The sequence below is a fragment of the Entamoeba invadens genome (genome assembly GCF_000330505.1).
Source record: "Entamoeba invadens IP1 unplaced genomic scaffold scaff_1105074724819, whole genome shotgun sequence".
NCBI lineage: Eukaryota > Evosea > Mastigamoebida > Endamoebidae > Entamoeba > Entamoeba invadens.
In genome coordinates this window covers 239,388-266,953 of record NW_004443623.1, presented here as the reverse complement: position 1 = coordinate 266,953, position 27,566 = coordinate 239,388, and the positions used below count along the sequence as shown (strand labels likewise).

Genomic DNA, 27,566 nt, shown 5'->3' with positions numbered 1-27,566 from the left:
AAATTGTAATTTATCAAATATAACCAATCTGTGTTATTAAAATACAATACAATTTTATTTATTAATTAACAAAGTATAATGCTCTTGAATATTATTCTGTAAAAATATTTAAAATATTATTGAAAAATTAAACATATATTATGAAAAAATATTATATATTAAATTTTATAATTATAATACAAAACAATTTTGGTGATATTGTATTGTTATGTATTAAATAAACATAACAACAAAAGTTTGTATCATCTTTTAAAACTCATGTTCGATTATTGTTATTACATTTTGTTTTTATATAGAATATTATATTAATTATTATATATAAATTAATTTCTATTTATAACATCTTATAACATTGTCACTAAATGGTATTCATGTTTATCATTAGAAATATGATTATTGACAATTAATAAGAATATCATATCAACATTTAATGAAATAATTATGTTAATATATTATATTGTTTTTTGTGTGTTGATGAATAGATAATATTTTATCAAATAATAAATATGTAATATGAGGAAATGTATGATTATTATGGATAATATAATATATATTACAGTCAATAAACAGTTTTTATTAAAAGAATTTATTATTAGAACTATTATATTAATATAATAACAGTTCTTATATTTATAATAATTACAAAAAATACATATAATAATTATTAAATCATAAAACACCATATTATATATCAAAATAATATGATAAATTTTAATTATATTTCATATCAAAAAAATATAAGGGTTTAATATATTAAAAATTCGAAAATATTAATAATGCAATCTGAATCTACAGACCACCTTATATCATTGCAAAATAATATTAATGAATGCTTTAATAACTTAAAAGAAGCGATTGAAAACAACTCCAAGATGGAGAAACCCACTCTCCCACCAATTATAGATACAACAAATTATGAAGAATCCGTTACGCATTTGCAAACTGTACTCCACAAAGAAAAGGAGTGTGAAAAAACATGTGTTGCCTATTTAAAATCAATCAATAAATTCTTTGCGACCCTCGACGATCTTAGCATTTTACTGAATCAAACCAAACAGAAGTGTGAAGGCGATGGCGACTTACTTGTTAATATTCGAAACAAAGTGCTTCAGAATTTAGTCGAGTTAGAGAAGTCCCGTTGTGACAACGAACTCAAAATTAATTCATTTCGAAAATCTCAAATCCAAGAGGACTTTTTTCAGATTGAGTCTTCGCTGACTTCAAAAATGAAGACCTCAATCTTCCCGTCATCTTCACAACTTTCAAAAAGCGACGAGAGAATTTCTATTCTTCAAACCAATGAATTTTCGACTCACCCCGAAAATTCCAAAAATATCACCAAACGCGAAACTTCAAAACCTCACAAAAAAAGTGAAAAAGCCAAAGCCGATGCCCACGACATTTCTCCGACCAAAAAAGACATTGAAAAATATTCAAAAACCGCGAAAAGTGAAAGTGAAGACAAGTCGACTATTCTCGAAGATGACGAAGGCGATCTTCTCGAGATGGAGACGAGTGGATTCAAGCGTTTGAGCAATGACACGTACACGGTCAACCCATTCGCGCTCGACTCGCTCACGGAAAATGCCCAGTCGATGACATCCGACGACATGTTGACCATCGAAGAGAAAGCTCAGATCTTTGCGTGGAGTGGACGAAGTGTCGGGAAAATGGTATATGATTATGATAAAACGCCTTCGCGAGTGTGTAGTAGTTTGTTTATTAAAGCGATTTTGGGATGCAATGGGTTGGTTGTTGTAGTGTCTGTGGAAGACAGTGTTTTTGGTGTTTGTCTTTATGAAAAAGTCCTAAGAACGTCGACAAATGTTGACGACCCAAAAAGTTTTGTTTTTACGTTGCATGAAAATGGCATTGATAAAAGAAAGAAATTTCTTATTAAAAAAGAGAATTCAAAACACGCGTTTTACATTGGCGCTATTAATTCAATGGCGTTCTTTAATGTGGGAAAGGGTGATATAAGAGTCTCGGCAAATAGAGAGAAAAAGGTCATTTGCGACTGTAAACAAAATGCGTTTGACTACGGCGGGTCAACAAAAAACATTGTTGGTGATGTCAACGATAATAAGACGGTTGTGCCTCTCAAAAGATTTGTCGTATATAAACTTGAGATGAAGTGATAGTAATATTACCGTTACATTTTCATAAAATATCTTTAAATAACATAGCAATAATATTTATAACAATATGGAATCAAACAACACGAAACAAATATAAAAATTTTAAATGTGTAATTATTATAATTCATTTCATTTCAAAATATTGGCAAAATAATTGGTTTATTACATCAAATACTTTCTCATATGCTCCTTCATCATCTCAACTTTTTTATCCTTTTCCTCTATTTGTAACTTCGTCTCCAATAGTATTTTCTCTTCAGTTTCATCTCCAACGACTTCTCCATAGACTTTTATTCTTGCTGAATTGTCGACTTCAATTGAAATTCTAAACGAAATATCACCACTCTTTTTCTTTGGAAATCCTTTCAATGTGACTTTAGTGACAAAGTCCATATCATCCACAAAATACGATTTTTGAGTTCCACTGTATATTTCGAAAGTGGCCTGTGTCTGTCCATCGTATGTTGTCTTGTAAACCTTTTCTGTGACTATCGGGAGGTTCTTCCCAGCTTCTGCAAAGCAGTCAAATTTGTTAGAATTGACGCAGAAACCGAGGTACACTGGCAGCACATCCAGCATCACATCATTATCAATTCCAGAACACATTTTAAAGTTGTACAATGCTGCTCCGTTCACCACTGCGTTGAGCTCGTCAAAGCTTTCTTCCGAAACTTTTTGCTTTCCAAATAGAGTTTCAACGCACTGGCGGAGTATTCTATTTTTAGCGCCTCCTCCAATGAGTAAAACGTGATCTACTAGTTTCACACTTTGCGGTTTAATTACTTGAAAAATGCACTTTTTAAAATGAGAAATGAGCGTTTTAAAGTCCTCACACCCTTCATACATTTGTTTGGTAATTATCACTGAAAAGTCCTCATTATCTTTGATGTATTCATCACTGATGTCACTTATATATACTTCTACCATATCATTGGCACTGAGACTCTCTTTAACTTGTTGGGACAAATACCAGAATTTACTTTTAGTGGCCGTCCAGTGCTCTTTATTTTCGATGTGAATGTTACTTAATTTATCAGCCACATCACTTGATACATTACGAATTAAGTCAATGATTAATTTTGATACAACTTGTGTGAAATCGTCACCACCAAAGTGTTTATCGCCACCATTGGCCAACACTTGTATAGTCTTATTTATAGTGACACAAAGGGAGATATCGAATTTGCCTCCTCCCATCTCAATAACACACACTTTACTTTTATCACTGATTTGGCTTTGAAATCGATTTGAATAACACATCAAGGCTACCACCGACTCATTCACTAGCTTTTTGACTTTTATGTTACACAAAGAAGCACACCGATATAAGGCCTCCCTTTCAACATCACCAAACATCACAGGGACAGCTATGACTACTTCATTCAAATCAGTTAGATGTAATCGACTCATTGCTGCTTTACATAAATAATTGAGTACCAAAGCCAGCAATTCCTCGGGATAAAAAGTGTCAAACGTTTCAACGATAACAACTTTTGTGTTGGATATGTCATCGGGTATTGTTTTGTAAAAAGGTACTTTTACTTGAATTTCATCGTCTTCATCGGAAATAATTTCAAAAGGAAAACTTTTTATTTCTCCTTTTGAAAAAGAAGAAAATTGTCGGCCTAGGAGTTTCTTAATATTACATACAAAAGAGCCATTTCCATTTAAGGCCGAAAACCCTATTTTAACTTGTCGTTTTTTGTAGTCCAAAAATGATATACACGAGGGAACACGAAATATTGAACCAATTTCAATAACTTGAGTAACACCATTAATACAGACGGATATCGAAGAATATGTCGTTCCCAAATCAATACCAATGAAGTACTCCTCACTCATTCTTATTTTTTTATTTGTTTTTTTTCAAAAATTTTGCTTTATTTTTAAATAATACAAAAAATAAAAAAAAACAATTGATTTGTTTTATTTAAAAAATAGAAAATGTAACTATATTGTATTAATTATTTTATTATAATTTATAGTTGTTTATTTCAAACTTTGATTTATTAATATTGTATTAATAATTATTAAATTAAGTTAAAATGATCTGTATAATTAATAAGAAATACGTATGAAACGTGTAATTAATCATACTAATATAAAGGAATTACTAAAAATAGCAGAAGAAAAAATACTGTTGGACAACCCAACAGAAGAAGATTTTGAATGGTATTTGCAATTATTAGAAAAAGACGCACTTTATTCAAGTAGTATAGGCGAAACTATCATAGAATCGGAAAATCTAATGGAATTAATCCAAAATAATATAAACGATATCAAAAAGACCACTGCAAAATATGATAAAGTGCTTAATGTTTTAAATGCTATTAACGATAGTCTTGCAGAAAAAAAATGAATTAACAAATAATTTTTAATATTCATTTTTAATGTAAAAATAGATTATTGTCAATAGAAAAAGCAGTTATAATTATGACACAATAAAATATTTTTATTTAATTTAATCGGTCCAACAACTTTATCTTCTCAGAATAGTAATTAATTACATTTATATACAAGATACAAATACCAGCAAGCCGTTTTTAAAATAAATTATTAACACGTTTAATATCAATTATCAAAGAGATAAAATTGTTATAATGAAGAAATAAATGAACAAAAAAATGATTTTTATTTGGATGTTTATTTTAAATTTTTGAACTTGAAAAAGAAATGGACAAGTTGATAAAAGAACTGTCTTTGCTTTGTACCGAATCACTTAAAGAAGTTGATGATATTCAAAATCATCATCTTGATTACTCAATTGAAGACGACAAAAATTTGAGTTATGAACAACGTATCAAAAAACTAGATGGGTATCTTGACAGAATAGATAAAGTAATAGCTCGAAAGAAAATAGGTTCAACGTTTATTGACACTCTGACAAGTAATATTTATAAAATTGCTCGTAAAATCAAAAATAATTCATCAAAATTTTCAAGTGAAGTTGACAAAGAAAATTCATACAATATATTTAATACTAAAATTGAACTTATTGACGCCGATTGGAATGCTAAAGTACTAAAAATGCAAGAACAAATTGAACAGACAAAAATAGCGAAAAACAGAGATATAGAAAATATAAAGAAGTCGGCGGTCTATATAGAATATGAAAAACTACATAACAAATTGGTTGATAAAGCAGATTTAGAACGAGAAAATGTGACACGCAAAGAAAAAACAGAGCTTGAGAAATTATGTGGTAAAAAGGTTTCAAGTGTTATTTTTGATTCAAAGACGGATAAATGGTCTTCTAAAGATCCAGTCTTTGAATCAAAAGTTATGAACAAAAGTAATTTGTGTTTTTTAATTGAAGATTTGAATAACAACAAATTTGGGGGTGTCGTGTGTGAGAAAATAACAAATGTAAACAAGTGGACTACTGGAGGAACTTCATTTATGTTTTCATTAGTAAGGAATGGAATACTTAAACCGCGAAAATTCGATTTAAAAACTCCTTTAAAAGAAGAATTTTGTTTGTACTCTTCAGACAGTAAATATTTATTTGGATTTGGAAAAGAAAGTGACTTATTAATACACAAGAAAGATTATCAGAAAAATACAAATTGGGGTTTTTTCTATCAATTTGGAGAAGATGGGAAGGACGTTTGTAAACCCAATACCTATCAATTTAACCAAAACGATTTGACGCGACACAATCAGTTTACACAGACACGTATCATCGTCTTTCAAATGGTTTAATTTCTAACTTAACGGATAATAAATAATTGAAAGTAAGTTAGACATTTCAAATTTAAATTAAAAGATTATTATATTTAACTATATATTTAATATAAACCAAATCCGTAAAAATTGATTAATCATTAAATTACGGTTCAATGATAGGGAATGTTGGGGAAGGCACATGCGTTGATTCAATGAAACAGAAGAAATTTTCTTTGTTTCCTTCAATTTTAACATTTATTTCCTTTTCAAATGTTTTTCTGTCTGTTTTTTTCACGACAAACTTGACCAACTCTTCTTTGGTACAACTGATTTGAGTGGTTGGATGCTTATCTGTATGTTCTCTGTTATTTAACACTGAATTTTTCAATAGAAGACTTCCACTTTCTTTGGTGTCCACAAAAGTGACATTGAAGACTTCGTTGATAGCTTCTACAGCAGTCGGCTCCATACAAACAGCGAGATAATCAAACAAGTAATTGAAAGGCAATTTTAACAAGAAATAAGTGCTTGAGGTGCTGCTCCTAACATAAACTATTTTGCTTTTATCTTCTTCCAGTTCAAGTGCGCCTGTAAGATAGATGTTTCTCCAAACTGCGCTCTCCTGCATATATCCACTTTGTCTATACACCTCGGCCAACAATTTTCGAGCTTCTAAATTCTTCGGATTTTTAAACACGACGTGGTTTAATAAAGTGATTGCCCATTGGTACTCTCCACTCTCAAAAGAGTCTTTAGCAAGTGCAACGCACTTCTCCTCTCCACCAATAGCTTCCACATATTTTTCACCCAATTTAATTGGAGTCAAAGGGTTCAAATTAGCTGGATTCCCATCATAAAATCCTAAATAATATTGGTACTCTGCTCTGCTATTATGAGAGACTGTACCGTAATATCCTCTGTTGTAAAACACTGAAGAAAGACTTTTGGGGAGAATGACTTTTTCAGGCAATTCGTTTATAGTAGTTCCCAAATTGGCTTGTCTCAAAGTCTGGTCATGAATGTATTTGTACAAGTCTCTCTGCTTTTCATAGTACTCCACTATATTCTTATTCCCCCAAGTTGGCCAATTATGCGATCCAAAAGAGTAATCCAATTTATCCGCATATTTAGCAATGATGTTGTCTATATACTTCGCCCAGTCTTTCCCATTTCTTGCTTGTGCGCCTCTTGGAGTATACAAATTGTGTTGTGTTCTATTAATTTCTTCGGCAGTACACACAGCTTTCAATTGTGGGAAGTACATCATCATTTCTGTTGGCGCTTCTGCGTTTGGAGTGTACATAAAGTCGATTTCCACACCATCAATAGTCAAAGTTTGATCCTCACAAATTTCATTCAAATGTTTTGGATTGAAAGTTGAGAGTTGACCCGTAGAAGATGTGGTCCCAAGTCCACACCCAACCCAACCCTTTTCGTTTCTTTCTAAGTTGTGTCCAAACATATAAACGGCTCTTCTTTCCATTGCAACACCGGCTAGTAAAGCTTCTGAAATTGTCAATTTAAAGAGATCTTTAGGTACAATCACTAAAGTATCGTCTTCTATTACACCGTCCATCCCATGAATGTGGTCGCCATGTGAATGTGTCAATATAATACACGTCACTGGAAGATTTGCAACTTTTTCTCTTAATAATTTTAACCCAGTCGCCGCACTTTCGTTGCAACATAATGTATCAATTATTATCCAGCCTTTCTCACCTCGAATAAAAGACATGTTAGCAATATCAAAGCCTCTAAATTGATACACTTTATTGGGTATGATTTCATATAACCCATGCATACGGACTAATTGTTCTTGTCTCCATAAAGCTGGATGTACTGTCTCGGGACATTTCTGCTCTAAATAATCGGTTTGGTGAACATCAAAACATTTCTTTGAACTTTGAGAATATTGGTCAATGATCCCACCATCTACTGTACAGATGAAACCTTTGTTTGAGTCTTCAAAGTCTCGTCTGTCGGTAAAATCCAACTCGTCATAAACTTTTGCGTTTGAAGATTTAACAAAAGGAGTAGCCATTTGTTGTTTAAAGATTAAATTGCCTTTTATTCTGATAATTATTATTGAAAAATCTTTTCTTAATTTTTTTTTAATAAAAAACTTCAATGTTTTGCAACAATAAATTAAACTATATTATTTTATATTAAAAACGTTATAAATGGGTAAAAAAATATCAAATATTTGAAAATTTCTAAGTTCAATTTTTTTGATCTTTATTGAGTCAAAAATTCTTTTTGTTTATTTTAAAGGAAATCAAAATAATGTTATTTTTCAATAAAATCAATAAAATGGATATTTTCTATTTTTGATAATATTGTATTTGTATCATTTTGAAATTTCCTTTAAATTTAAAATGTAATAAATTAATGTATAATATTTACACTACACTAAAACCTCCAAGAGCGGTCATTTTTGAACTAAAACCAAAAACAAAGTTCTGTATCAAGCGACAATTAAGATTTGATTAGCTAAAATTCCCTTTCTTGAGAAACATAATTATCACACCCTCCCGCTTTTGAGAGGTTTGATTGTATTTGGTACTAATATCATACATAAAAACAATGTCAGAAATATTTTAATTAACATTTTATAATTATATGTTTGTTAAATCAAATTATTCTGAATTATCATAAACATATTACTATTAACTATCAGATGTAAAATGATACATATAACGCAAGTACATATATTATCTTTACAAATTAAAACCCCAAAATTCTTAAAATTGTAAAATACTTTATATTTTAGTGCAATAATTCATATTTTAGTTTGATGTTACATATAAAAACACTAAAAAATTTCAATTGTTATTTTTGAACCATTCCTTGCGTGACAATTTTGTTTTTTACAACGAAACCTTATATACTTACCTTTTTACAACATTATTCGAACAATAAAAAAATGTTGCATTCTGTCAACTTCTTTATTTTGTGTTTTTTGTAAATACAATGGTTTTATTTTGAGTGTTTTCTGATAAAAAATAATGTCATATACACAATATTATTTCATAAGATATTTTTCTTGTAATTATTAACAAAAAGTTGTTCAATAAAAATCTCGAATAAGTAAGTTGATACATAATAAAATTAATAATATTTGTTATATAATCAATCTAACAACTTTGTCTGCTTGGAAACTATATTTGGTATTTTTTGGACTTAACCAACTAAATAATTTGGGAAAACCAATCAAAAAAACTGCGATTATTTTAATTTTTTTCTTATTTTTTGATTTTTTATTTAATTTTTATTTTTTAAATACAGCCATTAATTGTAAGATACCAGTTTCAACAGATAATTTGTTAGACTAACCTTATTGTATTTTTCATCATAAAAACCAATTGTCATATAATTCGACAGAAGTCATAATCAATAACCAAGACATAAAAATCAATAAAGATTATTATTAAAAACATATAGACAAAAAAATGTTCAAACATGATTGTTATTTTTATTTTTGTGTTCAATTTTTTATATTAATAATTTAATTAGTTATTATACAAATAATTAAAAACATCTTAACTAATAAATTATCAAAAAATTTTATCAAACAATTTGAATCATTACAATATTGTAAACGTATGAAGCAAAACTCTACCTAACTTATTTATATAATTTAAATTATAATTGATTATATTATTAACAAATCATAATTATTTTAAAAGTAATAATAATTTATTTAAAATTTTATTATTTGATAAATCAATTCTTATTTTCTTAAATTTTGAATTCGGAACGTTTAAGGTGCTAACGGACGTTTTTAATTGTATAATTTACTTTCAAAAATATTTTTTCGGTTCGATGTTTTTAATGAATTGACTAAATGATTGTTTTCGATTTTCTAAATTTTAAATAAAGAATCACACAGTTAAAATAAATATTACTATATTAACATTTGTGTTTTATATTTTATTTTTAAAAAATAACAAGTTGATAAAATACTTTAATTCATTATTTTCAAAAAGCATCGAAAGAGGCATTGAAAGAGGAATAACATATACAATGTTAAAGGGGTTAAAATACAATAATTCATTTTCTTAAAAATTCCTTACATAATTACAACATTTTATTTTGAAAACAAGTTTTTCTTACTTTTTAAAAGTTGTTTTTATACTTTTAAAATTTAAACATTTTCGTATTTTTTGAAACCCATTTATAGATTTTTAGCAAATAAAAGGAACGCGATGAAAATTTTATTCAATGATTTATTTTCTTTTCCTGTTAGTATCAACTTATGCACTTGATCAGTGTTATATCAAAGAGACTACTCGCAACTGTTTTAAATATTACGACCAAATCGGAAACTTTACGTGTGATCCCAATTTGGTTATAACTGAATCTGGGTATTTATGTGAAGGAGCTTTTAAAGGTCGAACTGTTTTTACTTCGGTTATTTTAGAACAAATTACTTCTGTTGACGATTATGCATTTGAAGGATGTTCCAATCTTGAAACCTTCACGTTTAAAATGTCTGAAAGTAGTTCATCATCGGATTATATTGGAAAGTCTGCATTTGTTGGAACCAAGTTGAAAACCATTAATTTGAATAATATTTACCTAATCGATGAAAGTGCTTTTGCTGGGCTTACTTCTCTCCAACAAATCACATTTTATAAATATTTTCCTTCAACAATTAGAAAGAATGCTTTTAGAAACAGCGGACTTCAATCAATTGGATATTCAGTAGACGTTCCTTATATTTATAGAGATCTTTCAATAGTTGATGAATACGCTTTTAGTGGTACTCAATTGGAGACTTTTACACTTTATGAAAACTCGAACATGTACATCGGAAAGGGTGCATTTTCTAATATGACAAATCTTAAGCACTTTAACATGAGTGGGTGCCCTACCATATCCGAAGAAATGTTTGCTGGAGACGTCTTACTCGAAAGAATATTATTTACAGAAAATGTTATTCGATTAGGGAAAAACGCATTGAAAGATTGTGTAAAATTGACTAAGCTTCATCTAGGTAATGTTATCACTTTCCAAGATAATTTGCAGTATATTACCGAACTGTTTTATCATGGTATAAACGCTCCAACCGGTGTTTTAGGAGAAATCAATTTAAATTCTGCCATAAAAGTATATGTCAGTAAAAATTACTCTCCAGCAAATCTCAAATTTTTATCTTCAACTGCAACAAAATTGAGTTGTAATAAAGACCAAAAATATGATTTCAATACAAGTACTTGTGTTGCTTGTGAAAATAATTATGTCACTTATGATGGATGTAGTGATGAGTGCACTATAAATAGTTATCTTTGTAGTTGGAAAGATGAAACATGTTTAGACTATTTCTGTAGTGGTTATGCTTGTAATAGATGCAACGTGGCTGGTAAAAAAGTGTTTGATTATTCCAGTAAAACATGTACTGATATTTGCAACACGGGGAATGGATATTATTTACTTGGTGATGGCAGAACTTGCAAAAACTGTAATATTTTAAATTGTTTGAAATGTGCAGAAAAGGAAATAATGGATCCAAATACATATTTTTCGTACAGCAGCACCAAGTGTACAATGTGTATGCCTCCTAATATTGTGACAACGAGTGGTACGTGTGTATCATCTTGTGATGTTCAAAATAATTATGCTTATTATGTTGATATTAATGGGCAACAGGTTTGCCAAAAATGTAGTGATATTTTGACAAATTGCAAAAAATGCACTTCAAACAATACTTGTTTAGAATGTAGTGCTTCTTCTTATTTATTGGAAGAAACCAATGAATGTGTTTCTAATTGTCCATTAAATTATGGTACAAACAGTGAATACAAAAAATGTGTGAAATGCACTCCAAATTGTGAGAATTGTGATGCACAAAGTTCAAATGGAGAAACTCAAATGTGTAAAACATGTGAACTTGGTTACTATTTAGTTTCTGACACTAATGAATGTGTTGCAAGTTGTGCTGATTATTACTACCCAATTGAAGGCTCAGACACTGAACCGAAAAAGTGTATACAATGTGAACGAAATTGCGTTTCATGTTCAGGAAGTCAAGGTGAATTCTGTTCAAAATGTGAATTAAATTACTTTTTATATGATGAAGAAACACCACAAGGATGTCAAGACCAATGTTATGATGGGTATTATGAAACTAATGAAAATGGAATAGCCAAATGTAAGAAATGTTCTGTTATCGAAAATTGTGTAACATGCGAATCAGAAACGAAATGCACCAAATGTGGAAATAACCAATATGTACAAGAAGATGGTTCATGTGGAGATACTTGTCCAGAAAAATATAGAAAGGGTGATGGGATTTGCGAAGAATGTCCACCACTATGTAGGGATTGTCAAGCATCGGGTAAAACCAAGTGCGATGTTTGTGAATTAAACGCTTTTTATCTTGATAACAAAACATGTTCAAAATCATGTGAAGAAGGATACATGGAAATCAAAGACACAACTCCAAATTGGACATGCAAGAAGTGTGATGATAATAACTGTAAAACATGTGAAATATCCACAGATGAGAAGTGTGTTGAATGCAAAGAGAATTTCTATTACAATGGAGATTCAAAGAAATGTGAAAGTGGCTGCGACTTGACCACACATTTTGTGAACATTTCAGAAAAACTCCAAATGTGCTCAATGTGCAACAAAGCATTCTCAAATTGCCAAAGTTGCACATCACAACAATGCACAAAATGTGAAACCAATTATTACACACAACCAGATACACCACATACATGCGAAAGAGATTGTCCAGATGCTTATTATAAAGGAGATGGCGTTTGTACAAAATGCACCGATAACTGTTTGAGTTGTGATGAGTATTTCTGTCACAGTTGTGAAGAAAAATACGTACTCAGCAACGGCGATTTAACATGCGAACGTTGTCAAGATAAAAGTTGTTTAAAATGCAGCCAAGGAAAAGAAAAGTGTGATAAATGCGAATCTCCTAAATTAATGGGAAAAGATTTAACTTGTGTTGATACATGTGAAAGTGGGTATTACAGTATTAATGATGAATATTGTGAAATGTGTCAAGATCAGAATTGTGCAGTTTGTGATAGATTTGAATGCAAGGAGTGTGCATTGGGAAGTTTTATGTCAAGTGGATACTGCAGATCATCATGTCCTGACGGATATTACGAAAATATAAAAGTCTGTAGTGAATGTACCAAAATGGCATCTGAATATGGTGTGTGCAAACAAGGAGACTTGGAATGTATTGGGTGCTCATTGGGAAATAATAGTGCTATTAGTACATCAATGTTGTTTGCATTACTCTGTATGGCAATGTTATTGTTTTGAAAAAAAATCGAATAATTGATTTTTTTTTAAAATGAAGTACAGATAGAAGAATTATTGGTTGTCATGGAAAAAGTGGTTGTCATGAAAATAATGTTATTAAAAACAAAAAAAAATGATTATTTTTCAAAAATTTTCCCAGTGTATTGAGTAAGTCGATTATCAAATGAAATATATATATATATTAAATAATTTGTTTTATGTATTATTCAAGACATTAAACAAATGTTAATAATGTTAATATTTTAAACTTTTAACAATAATAAAAATTATGTATTTGAAAAAGACTTATTAAATGATGTATATTTGTGTTTTTTGGTGAACCCAACAACAGTAAAAGATAAAGACAATAAAAACAATAATCAGCACACAACGTTTGGTTAATTTGAACACAATAACAGTTTTCATAACGAAATGCCATATTTGTAATATAACGTCATATTACACGTTGTTTATCAATGAATGCCTTATGATTAATTATTTGCTTTCAACGTTATAAAGATACAAACTTGATAATCGTGATTATTGCTTGTTTGATTTACGCATCCTCAACTTATTCGTAATAAATTGCACATCCCCAACATCAGTTCATTTTATATCATGATGACAAGGTGCAGTCAATTTTGATTATGAAAATGAGTAAAATCTTTTTGTGGTTTTTCTGTTTTTTAATAAAAAATAGAAAATTTTAATTTTTTCATCCTTTTGACAACCACTTTCTGAAAAATCAATCCAAACTACCACGGTTTTCCCGTAAATTTGCTTGTTAAACAACTAACAATTTATAATAATTAAAAATGAATATATAAAAATACTTTTTTATACTCGTGACAACTACTTTTTCTATGACAACCGCTTTTTCTTGCATCTGTAATTCAAAAAACTTTTTTATCTTTGTTTTAATTTTAGAATTCAAATTATTTTTATAAATAAATTTTTATAATCAACACAGTAAATATTCGATGATAGTCCAGTCTATGTTCCAGTCTTATTCAATAATGTCAAATAATAAAAACTTGAATAATTAACAAAAAATACCACATTTTGTTTTTTGTCTCAACAAAATTCCAAATTATAATTTCACCCAAAAAATATTTTTGCCATTTTTTAAAAACTTTTGTAATTTATTTTATAAAAACTAATGCTTTATTTTATTAGTGTTTATTAAAACACAAAACGTCCGTTATAGAATCAAAATATTGACAGACAACACAAACAACATTCAAACCGAACACATGAAGAGCAATATGACAACTCTTGGTTTTCAAAATAAACACTTGTTGTTTTATAACAATTTAACGCTCCAACGACACATTAATCAACTTTATTTGGGGGTTAGATGAAAAACTCATTTGCTTTTAAAATAATTTTTTTAATTATTTTTTAACTTAATGACAATTTGGTTTATGTATTACCATTTTAAAGTTTTGGACAAAAAAATATTAAAAATAGCAAAAAAGTTGTTGTTTTTTGATTTTTTTCAATATTAGATAAGAAACATTCCTCTTATTTTATCGTCTCTTATCGAATATTGACTGTAGTTGAAATGTGACTGTAGTTGATAAAGAATTGGTAAATTGTACTATATTGTTACCGATATTTTTAAAAAATTGATTAAATTAAATAAACAAATTTCAATTTTTCAACTTTTAAACATCTATAAAATGTTAAAAATGTTTCGTTCATAATAAAATGAAATTTCAATTATTTTAATAAAAATAGATTTTTTTGTCAACCCAACCAATTTGTCTGTTCCATGCCAATAAACACACCAAAAGTTTTCTATGATATTTTAACTGGTAGTTTTTTATACTTGATTTTTCATTTTTTTGATTCATTTAAATATGAATAATAATTAAAAATAATATTGAAATAGATTGGACATGGAAATAAAATTATCCCTTTCTGTTTTTTTCCTTTAAGGGTTTCTTGAGGATAAGGTGTATCCTCAGGATTAAAGCTATCCTTATTAATAAATATTTTTCTGAGGATACAAAAATCAAATCCATAAGGTTCAGTTCCCCATAAAGCCCACTCTCATAACTCAAGTTATAATTTACACTTAATATTTCGAGTCAAAGTTCGAATTTTAAATGATGGTAATAATTAGTCATAAATGCCAAAAAATTAAATACAATCAAAAAATCGCCACAATAATCAGTATACAAAAACAACAATTATATCTCGCCAACTTGAGACGAGAAATAACAAAGCGTGTATTCAACTTGTTCATATTATGATTATATACTTATTGAAATTATTTCCGAATCCGTCTTTATAACATAATAATTGAAATTTACGTTTAAATTGATAATTGTTTTTTAATCAAAATGAAAATTGAAAAAGTCGAAAACACTGATTTTCTAAAAATGTGATTTTAAAATAACAAATTTATTAATAATTTTGAAATTTATGCAATTATTCAAATTTATTGTAATAACAAAGTTAATCATGTTGTGTATATTTTAAAAAGAATGTTTCATTTTGATATTAACTTGTGTTTTAAACGAATTTACAGTTCTGAGGATGGCAATTATTTTCTGAGGATGACAGAAATAGAAAGTTTACACTTTTACATTTGTCTGAAATGTATATTGAGTAAGTTACTATTTTTGGATATGGGAACACGTCATTTCACTTTTTAGGTGTTTAAGTCTGTGTTGATAACTTCTGTTTGTTACACGACTTACCATCCTCAGAGATATTTATAGCACTGCCATTATTGATTTAAAATTCTATAAATAAAATTATCAAAGAATTTTTATAAAGTGAGTTTTGTTAATTGATTATATCAAAAATCGTCAAAACACAACAAAAACGCCAAATAATATATAAAATTGATTAATAAATTGAACACGTTTCTATTGAGAATTAATATTGTTTAAAAAAATAATATAAACATATATTTCTTGTGTATATATATTTTGAAATATAAATAAAACCGTTTAAAACAAAAATGATTTTATTTTAAAAATTTGTTTATTTATCAATCGTTGTTTCATCGATATCCAAAACCTCGCGTTTTGAATTTGCACAAATACATAAATTGTCATCGCATAGAGTATACGTTATTAATAAATTATTTGCTATCAATTTTTATTGTTTGAAATTTCATGAATTGATTTTTAATAAATTGTATTTTTGTAAAAAAGATTAAAAATTGTTAGATTAATTTGTTTTGTGATTTTGATTAAAAAATCGACTTTTTCGATAATTTAAATGTCTGTCAAATGTTTTCGTTTAAACCAAGGTTAGTCTTGTGGTAAATCAAAAAATAGAAATAGATTATTTTTTTTGTAAAAATCAACTGAAAGAATTATCTTTCAAAAAATCCATAAATAGCATTTTTCAAGAAAATCATGTGTTTCAAAATACACCTTTTTGATCTTAGGCAAAAAAATCCAAATTGAAAGAAATTATGTTTAAGATATTTACCATCCTCAGAAAAATTAACAATCCTCATGAATCCCTTTAATATATTTATTGTTTTTCCACTAACTTAAAACAAAATAATATTAGCTGTTTTATTTTCCACTAAATTAAAATATATTATGTAGAATTAAAGTAAACTGTATTTCAAAACTCTGTACCGTTTCCAAAATTTATATAAACCCTTTGTCCTAATTTCCCATTATTTACTGTTTTTTATTTGTTTTATTTTTTATTTTCCTATTTGTTGAACCAACAACGGTACACAGTTTAAAACCCTTAAAAACCAATACAGTTTCAATTATTGAACCAAAAATCGGAAAATCACCCAAATATTGGGTAAATCTTCCCCGATTTTCCAGGTTCGTTATTTGGTCAGTGGTTTATTTTGTGACTAAACGTCAGTAAAACTACATATTTCTAACAAACACAAGATAAACGACAATAAAACAATAAACCAATGATGTAATGAAGACATCATTGCATTAAATAATACAACACTTTAATAAATAATAAGTTTTTGTTTATTTCAACAATTAAAAAAGTAATCGTTAACATAAAACAACAAACATTTAAACAATCAAGGTTATTAATAAAAGAGTCTAAAATAAAATAAACAGTTCGAAAATAAAAAAAAACTTTTCAATTGTATCATCTTAACCTATTAATCTTCTCTCAATACTTGTTTTATTCATTAGTACTTTTCATTTTTATAAGAAACACAACTTGGTGATTCTGTAAACATGGACATTTAATTATAAAGTTGTGTTTTATGTTTTTGGCAAAAATTGTGTTAAGGTAATCAAATTTTTGATCCCAAGTTTGTTTTTTATATTTTTCAAGTAAATTTTTGGTGCAAAATTTATTTGTCAAGTAAAATTTAAAAAATTCAAGTTCGTTATCTTGTTTTTTTCGAGTAAATGTTTATAACAAAAAATGAGGGTTAAGAAAAGGAAAAATTATTTAGAAATTATTTGTCTAAAAAATTGGGACGTCCCAGTACAGAGTTTTGAAAAACAGTTTATAAACATGTTTGAATGTTCTTTACTGATTATTCAAAAAACAAAATAAAAGATGAGGTGTTGTTTAGAACATCACAAAGAGTGCAACCGCAAACATAATTAATGTCGCAAAAGCGCCCGAAGCAGTGCACATTTCACACTCTTTATCTGTGCATGGAGTCTTGTACTCACTCTTGTCTTTGCATTTCTCACAGACTCCAGTTTTTTCAAACGTTCCTTCTGGGCACATGTTAACACACTTCTTTTCACTCATCAAAGCGCCATCAACACACTTGTCGCAAATTTCAAGGACAGAGCACTTCTCGCAGTTTTCTGAGCATTTGTCACAATTGGTGTCGTTCTTTTTGAAAAATCCAAGTTCACAATTGTCGACGCATTTCATTGTTCCTTCCTCAAACAGTTTTCCAGTTATACAAGCAGAGCAGTCGTTGGCTTTAGTGCAAGTTTTGCAACCAGACATACAGGCTTTGCATGTCTTATCCACGGGGAAGTAGTTTTCTGGGCATTTATCCTTCACACACTTCTTTGTGTATTCAACAAACAAATAATTTTCGGCACATGTTTCACATGTATTTGAATCTTTGCATGTTTTACATGAAACATCACATCTGAAGCACTTTTTGTTTGCAGTATCCTTTGTGTATCCAGATGGGCATTCAGAGTTGGTGGTACACTTTTTGGTGTCTTCAATTAAAAATGTGTTATCTGGGCATTCTGTGCACTTTCCAGCTTCGGTACATTTTTTGCAAGTTGTATCACAGTCGGTGCAAACATTGTTAACAGGGTAGAATTTATCTGGGCAATTGGCTTCACATTTAGAACCACCTTTAATCAAATTTCCTTTTGTGCACTTGGTACAAACAGTCTTTGAAGTACATTCACCACAATCTGTAATAGAACATTTCATACAGTTTGTGTTATCTTTATAATATCCAGCTGGACAATTGGCATCAGTGGTACATTTTTTAGTATCATCAAGCAACAAGTGACCTTCTGGGCAGCTTGTACATTTTCCCTTTTCAGTACATGCTTTACAACCAGTATCACATTTTTCACAAACGGAGTTGGTTGTGTCTTTGTAATAACCATCAGTACACTGGCTAACACATTTATCATTTTCTAAAAATGGAACAGTGGAACCGCATTTGGTGCATTTATTATTAAGGCAAATTCTGCAATTGTCATGAGTTTTAATACACTCACTCATATCAATTTCACAATAATAGTTATTACCATCTACGCTCATTGTAGTAACATCACATTCTTTACATTTTAATTCATTTGCCATTTTCCCACTGACTGGAGGGACTACAGGTGTTGTTGGAGTTATATCAACACATTGAAGAGTGCTGCAATGTTCTTTTAATACAACAAGAGTTCCAAAAGTAGTAGAAGTATAAGAATCTTGAACATAGACTTTCAATTTTGGATTAATTGGAGATTCTTTGGTTGGAAGAGTTGTTGGTTGGACTGTCCCATGGAAGAAGAGATTTTTTTGGTCTGTCAATGGGTCAAGCAATGAAGTCAAAGGAGCATAGAAGTTAACTGAAGTGAGTTTAACACAACCAGAAAAGGCGGCTGCCTGGACAGAAGTAACAGCCTCAGTACCAGTGAGAGTTTCCAACAATGCACAATTCTTAAAGGTGTTTGCTGGTATTTCAGTTGCTCCACTTATATCAATTTTTGTCAAAGCAGCAGCTCCTTCAAATGCACTGGCTCCAATCGTTTTAATTCCATTTTTTGTAGTGAATGCTGACAATTTGGTTGCTCCTTTAAATGCATTTGTCCCAATATCCAATTTATCAGTTCCTTCATAGACAAAACTGGTGATATAAGTGTTGTCCTTAAAAGCATTTTCACAGAGTGGCATTGCATCAGCAGCCGATAGAGTAACCACCGCATTACATTTTGTTGTTGTTCCGTCTTTAATGCATTTCTTATCCTTATCTTTAGAATAACAAGGTTCTGCTCCTAAAGTTGAAAGTGTGAGATAGAGAAAGACTATTGCGAACATTACACTGAATGATCAACAGAGATTTGTCAATGTTTTTATAGAGTATGATTTTTCCAAAAAAATGAACATTGAATGCCACATTAAAAACTTTTGGACAAATTTTTATTGAAGTGAATGAAACCCACTCAAACCCATTTCAAACATTTTTAAAAACTAATAGAATCGATTTCACTGGTTCAAATTAAAAATAAATATAAAGTAATAAAAATTATACTAAAATTAAAATCTTTTTATGAAACTATAATTTTATTCATTTGTATCATTTTATTTTAATTGCCAAATTTTGCAACAACACATTTTTTTAATTTTTATTTTATTCTTTTGCACACAAATTGTCAACAAAATCATGTTAACATTTGAAAAAGTTTGCTTATAATATAGAACCTATATTTTAGAACATGTATCAAATAATTAAGGGTTATTTAATAATGTTTATAAATAACTTTCAATATATTTGTTTGGTTTTTTTTGAAAAATACGTTTCATCATGGCAAGACAAATCTATTGAAAATAAAGTTATATTTTCTGAAACTGTTGTTTTTTTTAATACCAAAACATTTAAAGATAAGTTCGAAAAAAAAAGACAAATTTTAGTTATTTAACTTTTTTCTAAACCTTTATAAACAAAATATAATGGTAAACAATATTTAAATTTGTTTGTAAAAAATAGACCAATTTTATATTTTGATATATTTTTGTGTCCTTTTAAAAATAACAATTTGAGCGAGACTTTGAAACACATCTTTGACATTAATTATAAGCTTAAAGAACATTCAAAAATGACATGCCCCATTTATTTGCCAGTTCCTTACCTTTCTCTTTTGTCGCTTCTCGTTCGTTTTCAAGGTGGCATTATGTTCCACTCAAAATAAAGGTAGTGTGTATAAAAATATGGCTGTTTACTTTTCCAAACTTGATCTTTGATTACCTCACCTTCTTCAAAAGAAGCAAAAAATGTAATGGAATAACACAAAACAAATGCCTCATCATATTGATATTCACATTCAATATAATATTGGTAAGTTTCTGTATCAACATATTCTCGGTTGTGTGGCAGGTCGATAAACACAAAATTGATTTTTTTATTATTTAATGTGTTATTTGTTAAATAAATATCTTTTTTAATATTTGGTTCGTAATTAGGTATAATACAAATATTTTTAATGTTATTATAATAATTGATCGTTTTTAAATTAAAAATTAAAATATTTTTCAAAAGTCTGTACTGACCCTTTATTTCTTTTTTTAAAATCCAATTTTTTAACATAAACCTTATTTCAAAAAACGGACCCAGTGTTATTTTTATACCTTTTGGTGTTTTTTCGTCTTTTTTATCTTATAAAAGTACTTTTACTTACTCAGAGACCTTCTTAACAATATGAAAAAACGACTATTTTTTGTTCAACTTACATAGGTTTCAGCTTAAATTTCTTAAATAATTCGGACCTTGTTTTTTTCATAGAAAACGGTCTGATTAATTTTTTTTATTTTTAAAAAAACAATAAAAATATAAAAAATGTATTGTAGTTATTATCAGAGTTTCTGTTTTTTTAGGTAAAAATCCTTAAATTTAACGATATAATATAGTATATTTTTAAATTAAAAATTGTAAATCATCACAAAAGACCACAATAAAATGTATATAATTTTAGCCATAATAATACAAAAAATTAATTATAATAAAGTATGTAATTATTTAATAATTTAAAAGAATAAATGGGAAAATAAAAATAATTAAATGACAACTTAAACATCAAACTCCATTAAAAAGTTTAAAATGACCAAAAATAAATTCAAATTTGAAAATTTACCACAAAGATTTTCTTTTTTATCACAAAATCATTTCAGACAATATCATTGATTTAATCAATTTGTTATCTTAATATAACTGATAAATATCAAATGGAACCTTTTACTGTAACCGAGGTTGTAGAAATGACAAGAAAGGGATTATCAATTAAAATAAATCAACTTCTTATATGTTTTTTATCTCAAAAATTTCAAGACGATTTATTCGTACAAGTGTTTGACAATCAATTCGATGAAGAAAAAATCAAATTATTAGAAACAATGTCTATGGGTCCATTTTCTATTAATCAGCTAGATGTTGAAGTGTTAGTTGGTCAAACTTCAACACAAATGACATTTTCTTTGCCTTTTGGATATTCAAATAAATCTAAACAAGAACTTACAATTGAAAAATTAACAAAAAGAATGGAGATACTTGAAAACAAAATGATGATGTTGGGTAATCAGTCTTCCAATTCTTTTAGAATAATTCCTCCAAGAATTCAATTGGATAAAAAACAATCAAAAGAATTAAATATTAAAAATGTATAGACAATGGTAAGAAGTTCGACAGAAATAATAAAAATGTTTCGAGAAAATTATATGGAATCACATGGTAAAACGCGTTTACTACGCGCAATGAAAATTTATCGAGACATCCAAATCATGAAAAGAGGAAGACCAAATAAATCGGTGTTAATGGAAAAATATATAATAAAAAAACAAATAAATTTCCAGAAGAAAGTTGTAAGAAATGTGCAAAAGCAATAAGTCGGTATTATAAAAATCCGTTATCCAATTCATCTGTTTTTAGAATAAGAAAACAACAAAACTTTTGTTTTAAAAAACAAAAGTTGAACAATTTTTATCACACAAAAACACAAGAGACAGAAAAATATTTGTCAACAAAGAAATATCTTTGTTCAATTCTTTAAATTCTAAAAATGTCGGAAAAACAAGAAAAACTAAAATTATAACTGTATTTTCCGATGAAAGTCGGTTTTGTTTACAAAAATGATTGCAAAGATGGGGAAAAACGTCTTTGGATTAATAAAGATAATTTGTCAAAAAATTCATATTTTAAAGCGGTCAAACATAGTTCATCTGTCATGGTTTTTGGTGCCATTGGGTACAACTTTATAATTAGTTTGGTTTTATGTGAAGAAATTTTAAACCAAGATAGTAATGTCCACATGCTTAATGATTCGGGTGTTTTAATTGAATTAAAAAATATATAGAAAACACTTCCGTTTCATGCAAGACGGCGCACCAGCACATCAAGCCAAAAACACTCTCAAGTTTTTAGGTTCAAAAGGTATTTCTGTACTTGATGGTTGGTTTGGCAACTCTTGTGATTTGAATCCCATTGAACATCTTTGGGGAATAATAAAAACACCGAAATATCAATGGGAGATTCAAAAATGGAAATTATCGACAAGTTGAAAAAATCATGGGACAAAATATCACAAGCAACAATTAATCGTCTCGTTGAAAGTTATCCAACAAGATTACTTATGTGCAGAAAAAAATTAAATATATACCCATTATCAGGCTTATGAACAATGCTCACGGGTTTTAAATACATTTTTGTTACTATTTTAAAATATAATAATTTGAAAAAATAACAAGAAAAAATACAGTTAAAATATAAATAAAAATTGGGTGTATAGTTATAAATATATTTGATTGGACCATTTTTAGTGGTCTATTTTATGAAATAAGGTTTACAAAATTTTTAAAAAACAAATTAAAAAAAATAAAAGTACAGACTAAATTTTTTGAAAGAAACCAATCCCGTTTCAATTTTTTATGATAATTGTTAGGAAATTTTTACAACATTTGGGCCATGGTAAGACAAATTCCTTGAAATTCAAGTATTAAATCCCAAAACTATAGTCTTTTTTAAACTAAAACAATTTGAAGAAAAGTTCGATAAAAAATTGACAATTATCACAATTATAGCTTTTTCATTTTTTTAAAAAACAACAAAAAATGGTGAACAATATAATAATTTGTCTGTAAAAGAGAGATAAATATTACATTTATTGACTATAAATTAAATACATGTTACATCAAAAAAAATCAAATTGATAAAAATTTACAATATTTGTGTTAAAAAACAAGTATTATAATAATAAAAATATAATACATACATTTTTAATGTTTTTATAGAAATTGATCGTTTTTGAATTAAAATAATATTTTTTAATTTAATAAATTAGCATTGATATATGCCTAAATGAACGGGATTATTTTTCATGTGTTTTGACAAAAAGTAACGAAGTAAAATAAGTGTTTTTGTAAATGGAATTTATAGACAGAATAGTTGTAGTATAATATAATAAAACTATTTTTTAACAGCAAAAAACATGAACAAAAATATCAAATCATGAAATTAGTGTTTTTTAAGTTTAATTATAATATTAAACTTGTTTCATAAAAGCGTCATTTTTTTCAGTTACGATTTTGTGAAAAATATGATAATAATTAAAAATAATTTTAAGTACTTTGGGTATTAGTCTTGCAATATTTTTGTAATTTTTTCTTGTACACAATTTCAACCGTTCACTATAACTTTCAACTTACTTGTTAATATTTTTGATATATTTTTTACAAACAACATGACACACTATAAAAATGTTTTTATTATTTGTATTATCTATTTATTATTTATATTTCAAATATTACTACAAATGCTCAATTAGATTTAAGTCACAACTCAGAGCTGGCCAATTTTTAATGATAAAATGTTTTTATTATTCAAAAACTAAAGTGTACAGTAAAAACTTTAAAGAGCGGGCTGGTGTGGTAATTTTGTTTTTTTTCAAAAGTGGGCATTTTAAGCCAATCAAACCTTAATTACCGCTCTATAAAGAACTTTATTTTTGTTTCATTGAAAAGTACCATCTTTTGAGAGAATCAGTTTTTCAAAAGTACCGTTTTTGAAAAGTTTTACTGTATTTTGATTTGTGCACATTGGCGTTGTATTTCATATTTTTTTCCTTTTGATTACGTTTTAATTGTTTCATTTTTATTATTGTATTGCTTTTATAACGTTTTGATTATTATGGAGGTTTAATACTAAATTGATTAAAAGTAAGTATATTGTATAGTTTTATAACTTCTATATTGATACACAACTTTATTTTTTGCTTTTTATATATTATTGAGTCAATAGTTGTTTGATTTTGTCATAATTTCTCCAGTTATCTAAATTATATCAACACGTTTATCTTCGAAATGAATAGAAAGATAAAACTATTTAAGGTTAATTGTTTGAAGATAGATGTATTTTCAAGTAAGTCACTCCAACAATAATCGTTTACAAATTGACACATCATGATATCATGAAGACTTGAAACATTAACTTATTATTTTTTTTCAAATTTATTTATTTTATCATCTGGAATTAATTTAAATACCAAGTTATAATTCAACTTAATTTTAATGTTCAACATATTTACTCGATATTAACAATTAATCGAATTACTTTATTAAATTAAACTGAATTCCGTCAATTATATCCAAAACGTATTTTAATATAAATAATGAAATACATTTTACTCTATATTTTAATTATAATAAAAATGTAAAACGATTGTTTTTATTTTTTAGTGTTAAAAACAATTTTCTTTGTTTCTAAAAATAGTATAAATAATGACGAGTTTATGGATAAGGAAAAATAACAGGGAGATGAAATAAATTTCAAAATATTAAAGAGGTCATACACTTTTTTGTTTCAATTTAACATCAAAAAATTATATTTTTTCATATAACCACACCTAATAAAAAAATATAAAAATTAAATATCTTAGGTAAAAATTGCATTTTTTTTACCTCTCATTGAGGGCAGTGACGAATTAATGAAAAGAGTTAATTAAAGAAAACTATAAAACATAACAATAAATAAAATAGATAATGTCGAGAAATTGTAAGATGAAAATCATCAAAAAGCTTTTAAAATCATTTAAAAAGCATTTGTTTATATTATTTTTTAAGTCATAAAATTTACCACAAAATTAAAATTTATTTAAAATAATTAACCATTTAATTTTGAATTGAAAGATACGATATATATTTTATAGTTGTAAATTATCAATATAGTTATAAAATATTATAAAATATAATTTAATAAATTGATACTTTCAAAATAATCGTAAAATGAATATTTTTTATTCAGAGTATAAATTATTATCATACTTTTGTTGAAATTCAAATGTTTAAACAATGATAATGATTATTAAACTGTTATGATAAGTAAAAATGAAATAAATTAAAACATTCAGAAACAGATAATTGTAAAAGAAATTGTTTTGATTATAATGACTGTAATGAAAGCGACTAAAGACGAATTTTTTGGTTTGTTCTTTATGTAAGTAGCCTGACCATAACAACATCATACTTTAATTTTATTAACGATATAACAGTATAAACATCAGGAAAATTTGACAAGAAGACAGAAGACCAAATGTTGACTTCGTTGCTCCCATCCAAATCGACAGCTATTAATAAAAAAAATCAAGGGAGCCAATAATCAAGGTGGTTGCAACTTGTCCGTTGCACACGCAGAAAAGTTCAAGGCGGAGGATGACATGATGAAGAGGCTAGTCCAAGCCAAGAATGGCTGAGAAGGCGAAAAAAATGAAAAAGCGAGAATTTTATTGATAAAGAAGAAAAAGCGGGAAATTCGCGGGCGATTCAATTTGCGATAATTGATTCAGTTGAATAATTCCTTATTGTTTTTGTTGTAAATAATAACATTTGAACAAAAATGAATTAATTCTATTTAAAACCAAATTACGATTTCTTTTGGAGTTTTTGTAACATTTCCTCTTTCATACGATTGGTAATTAATAAGGACCAATATCCTAGTTTTTTAAGTTTAACTAATCTGTTATAACAAATCACAAATATCTATAAATATAATTAAAGTGTATATTACTGATTGTTTTGTTTGTTTTTCGGGATAATTTTGTTAAAAAAAGTATCATTGTGCGTAAAATGACGTAGCACATTCATGTTATTCCACTTATGGCAGCTTGTCTAACCATGTTTGAATTGACTTTTGTTGTTTGTCTTGATTTTTAAGGTAGAATATAGTTTTTATTGTAAACTGTTTTCCAAAAGTCGGTACCGAAATTACCCCAATATTTGCTAAATAAACAACCCATTTTTTTTCTTTTCTTTTACCTCTGTTTTTTATTCATTTTTCTTCGTCTTATTTTTCAAATAACTGTCTTCCACTTTTATCTTTTCTCGAACAAACAAAATATTCGCATTATTTTTCCCTCCAAATTTCTAAATAACTTTCTTCAACGAAAAAAAGACTTGACAAAATAATCGATTTTGCCGAAAAGTTAGAAACATTAATTTTGAAACCCAAAACAATTTGAATAACAAAAAAACTAAATAATCATGTCTAAACCAAGAAAAAGTTATGAACGCGAGCAAGAAGGGAAGAATGAGAGGGTCAAGATGGCTTTGGAAAGAGGACTGTCATATCGCGAGATCCAACTGCTTTGTGGAGTTTCCAAAACAAAAATAGCTAGTATCAAAAGGGGAGAGGAGACAAAGCCAAAGAAGATGGGAAGACCAAAAAACATCAGTGTTAATGTTGCTCAAAGTGTTGTCACACGAACATTAACTAACCCATCTTCTTCTTGTCTTATGGTTTCCAACGATGTTAAAGTTTCTCTTTCAAGTGTCTATCGTCTTAGAAAAGAGAACAAATTTGTGTTTGCAAAGCAGAAAAAAATGCCGGCTCTGAAACCATTACACATCACAAAAAGACTTATTTTTGTTAAGAAACAGCTGGCAAACGCAAAGCGTATTTTGACGTGGACCAAAAACACTCTCATTTCCGACGAGAGTCGTTTTTGTTTATACTCTGACGGAAAATATGTTTGGAGAAGACGTGGAGATCTTGATAAGGAGGCGTTTGTGCCAACTCCCAAGTTCAATCGGGGTGTGATGGTGTGGGTAGCAATTGGGCGTCATTTCAAGTCAAAACTCGTTTTCGTCGACGGAACACTGAACGCGGTAAACTATCAAAAAATGTTGGCCGAATCAAGAGTGTTTGAAAACGCGAAGAAGGTGTACAAACACGGGATGGTGTTTCAACAAGATGGTGCAAGACCCCACACAGCGAAAAACACAATTGAATGGTTTGAAGGCTTGGACCCGAAGCTCATGGTTCGACTACTGAAAGAATGGCCTGCAAAT

The 27,566-nt window shown here is 28.1% G+C and overlaps 5 protein-coding genes across 5 annotated transcripts; 2 read left to right on the top strand and 3 right to left on the bottom strand.

Annotated features, from left to right (window-relative positions):
• Positions 1 to 872: 872 nt before the first annotated feature.
• EIN_508670 (hypothetical protein) lies at positions 873 to 2,138 on the top strand (the record flags this gene model as incomplete). The annotated part of the gene is made up of 1 exon (XM_004259589.1): positions 873 to 2,138. One exon carries the CDS (start codon positions 873 to 875, stop codon positions 2,136 to 2,138), a length of 1,266 nt encoding a protein of 421 aa, XP_004259637.1.
• Positions 2,139 to 2,300: 162 nt separating this feature from the next.
• Positions 2,301 to 3,980, bottom strand: EIN_508660 (heat shock 70 kDa protein, putative; the record flags this gene model as incomplete). The annotated part of the gene is made up of 1 exon (XM_004259588.1): positions 2,301 to 3,980. The coding sequence occupies one exon, from the start codon at positions 3,978 to 3,980 to the stop codon at positions 2,301 to 2,303; it is 1,680 nt and encodes a 559-aa protein (XP_004259636.1).
• A 1,987-nt stretch (positions 3,981 to 5,967) lies between these two features.
• Positions 5,968 to 7,845, bottom strand: EIN_508650 (hypothetical protein; the record flags this gene model as incomplete). Its single annotated transcript, XM_004259587.1, has 1 exon — positions 5,968 to 7,845. One exon carries the CDS (start codon positions 7,843 to 7,845, stop codon positions 5,968 to 5,970), a length of 1,878 nt encoding a protein of 625 aa, XP_004259635.1.
• A 2,180-nt stretch (positions 7,846 to 10,025) lies between these two features.
• EIN_508640 (hypothetical protein) lies at positions 10,026 to 13,094 on the top strand (the record flags this gene model as incomplete). Its single annotated transcript, XM_004259586.1, has 1 exon — positions 10,026 to 13,094. The coding sequence occupies one exon, from the start codon at positions 10,026 to 10,028 to the stop codon at positions 13,092 to 13,094; it is 3,069 nt and encodes a 1,022-aa protein (XP_004259634.1).
• A 4,512-nt stretch (positions 13,095 to 17,606) lies between these two features.
• On the bottom strand, positions 17,607 to 19,556 carry EIN_508630 (hypothetical protein; the record flags this gene model as incomplete). Its single annotated transcript, XM_004259585.1, has 1 exon — positions 17,607 to 19,556. One exon carries the CDS (start codon positions 19,554 to 19,556, stop codon positions 17,607 to 17,609), a length of 1,950 nt encoding a protein of 649 aa, XP_004259633.1.
• Between the last annotated feature and the right edge of the window lie 8,010 nt (positions 19,557 to 27,566).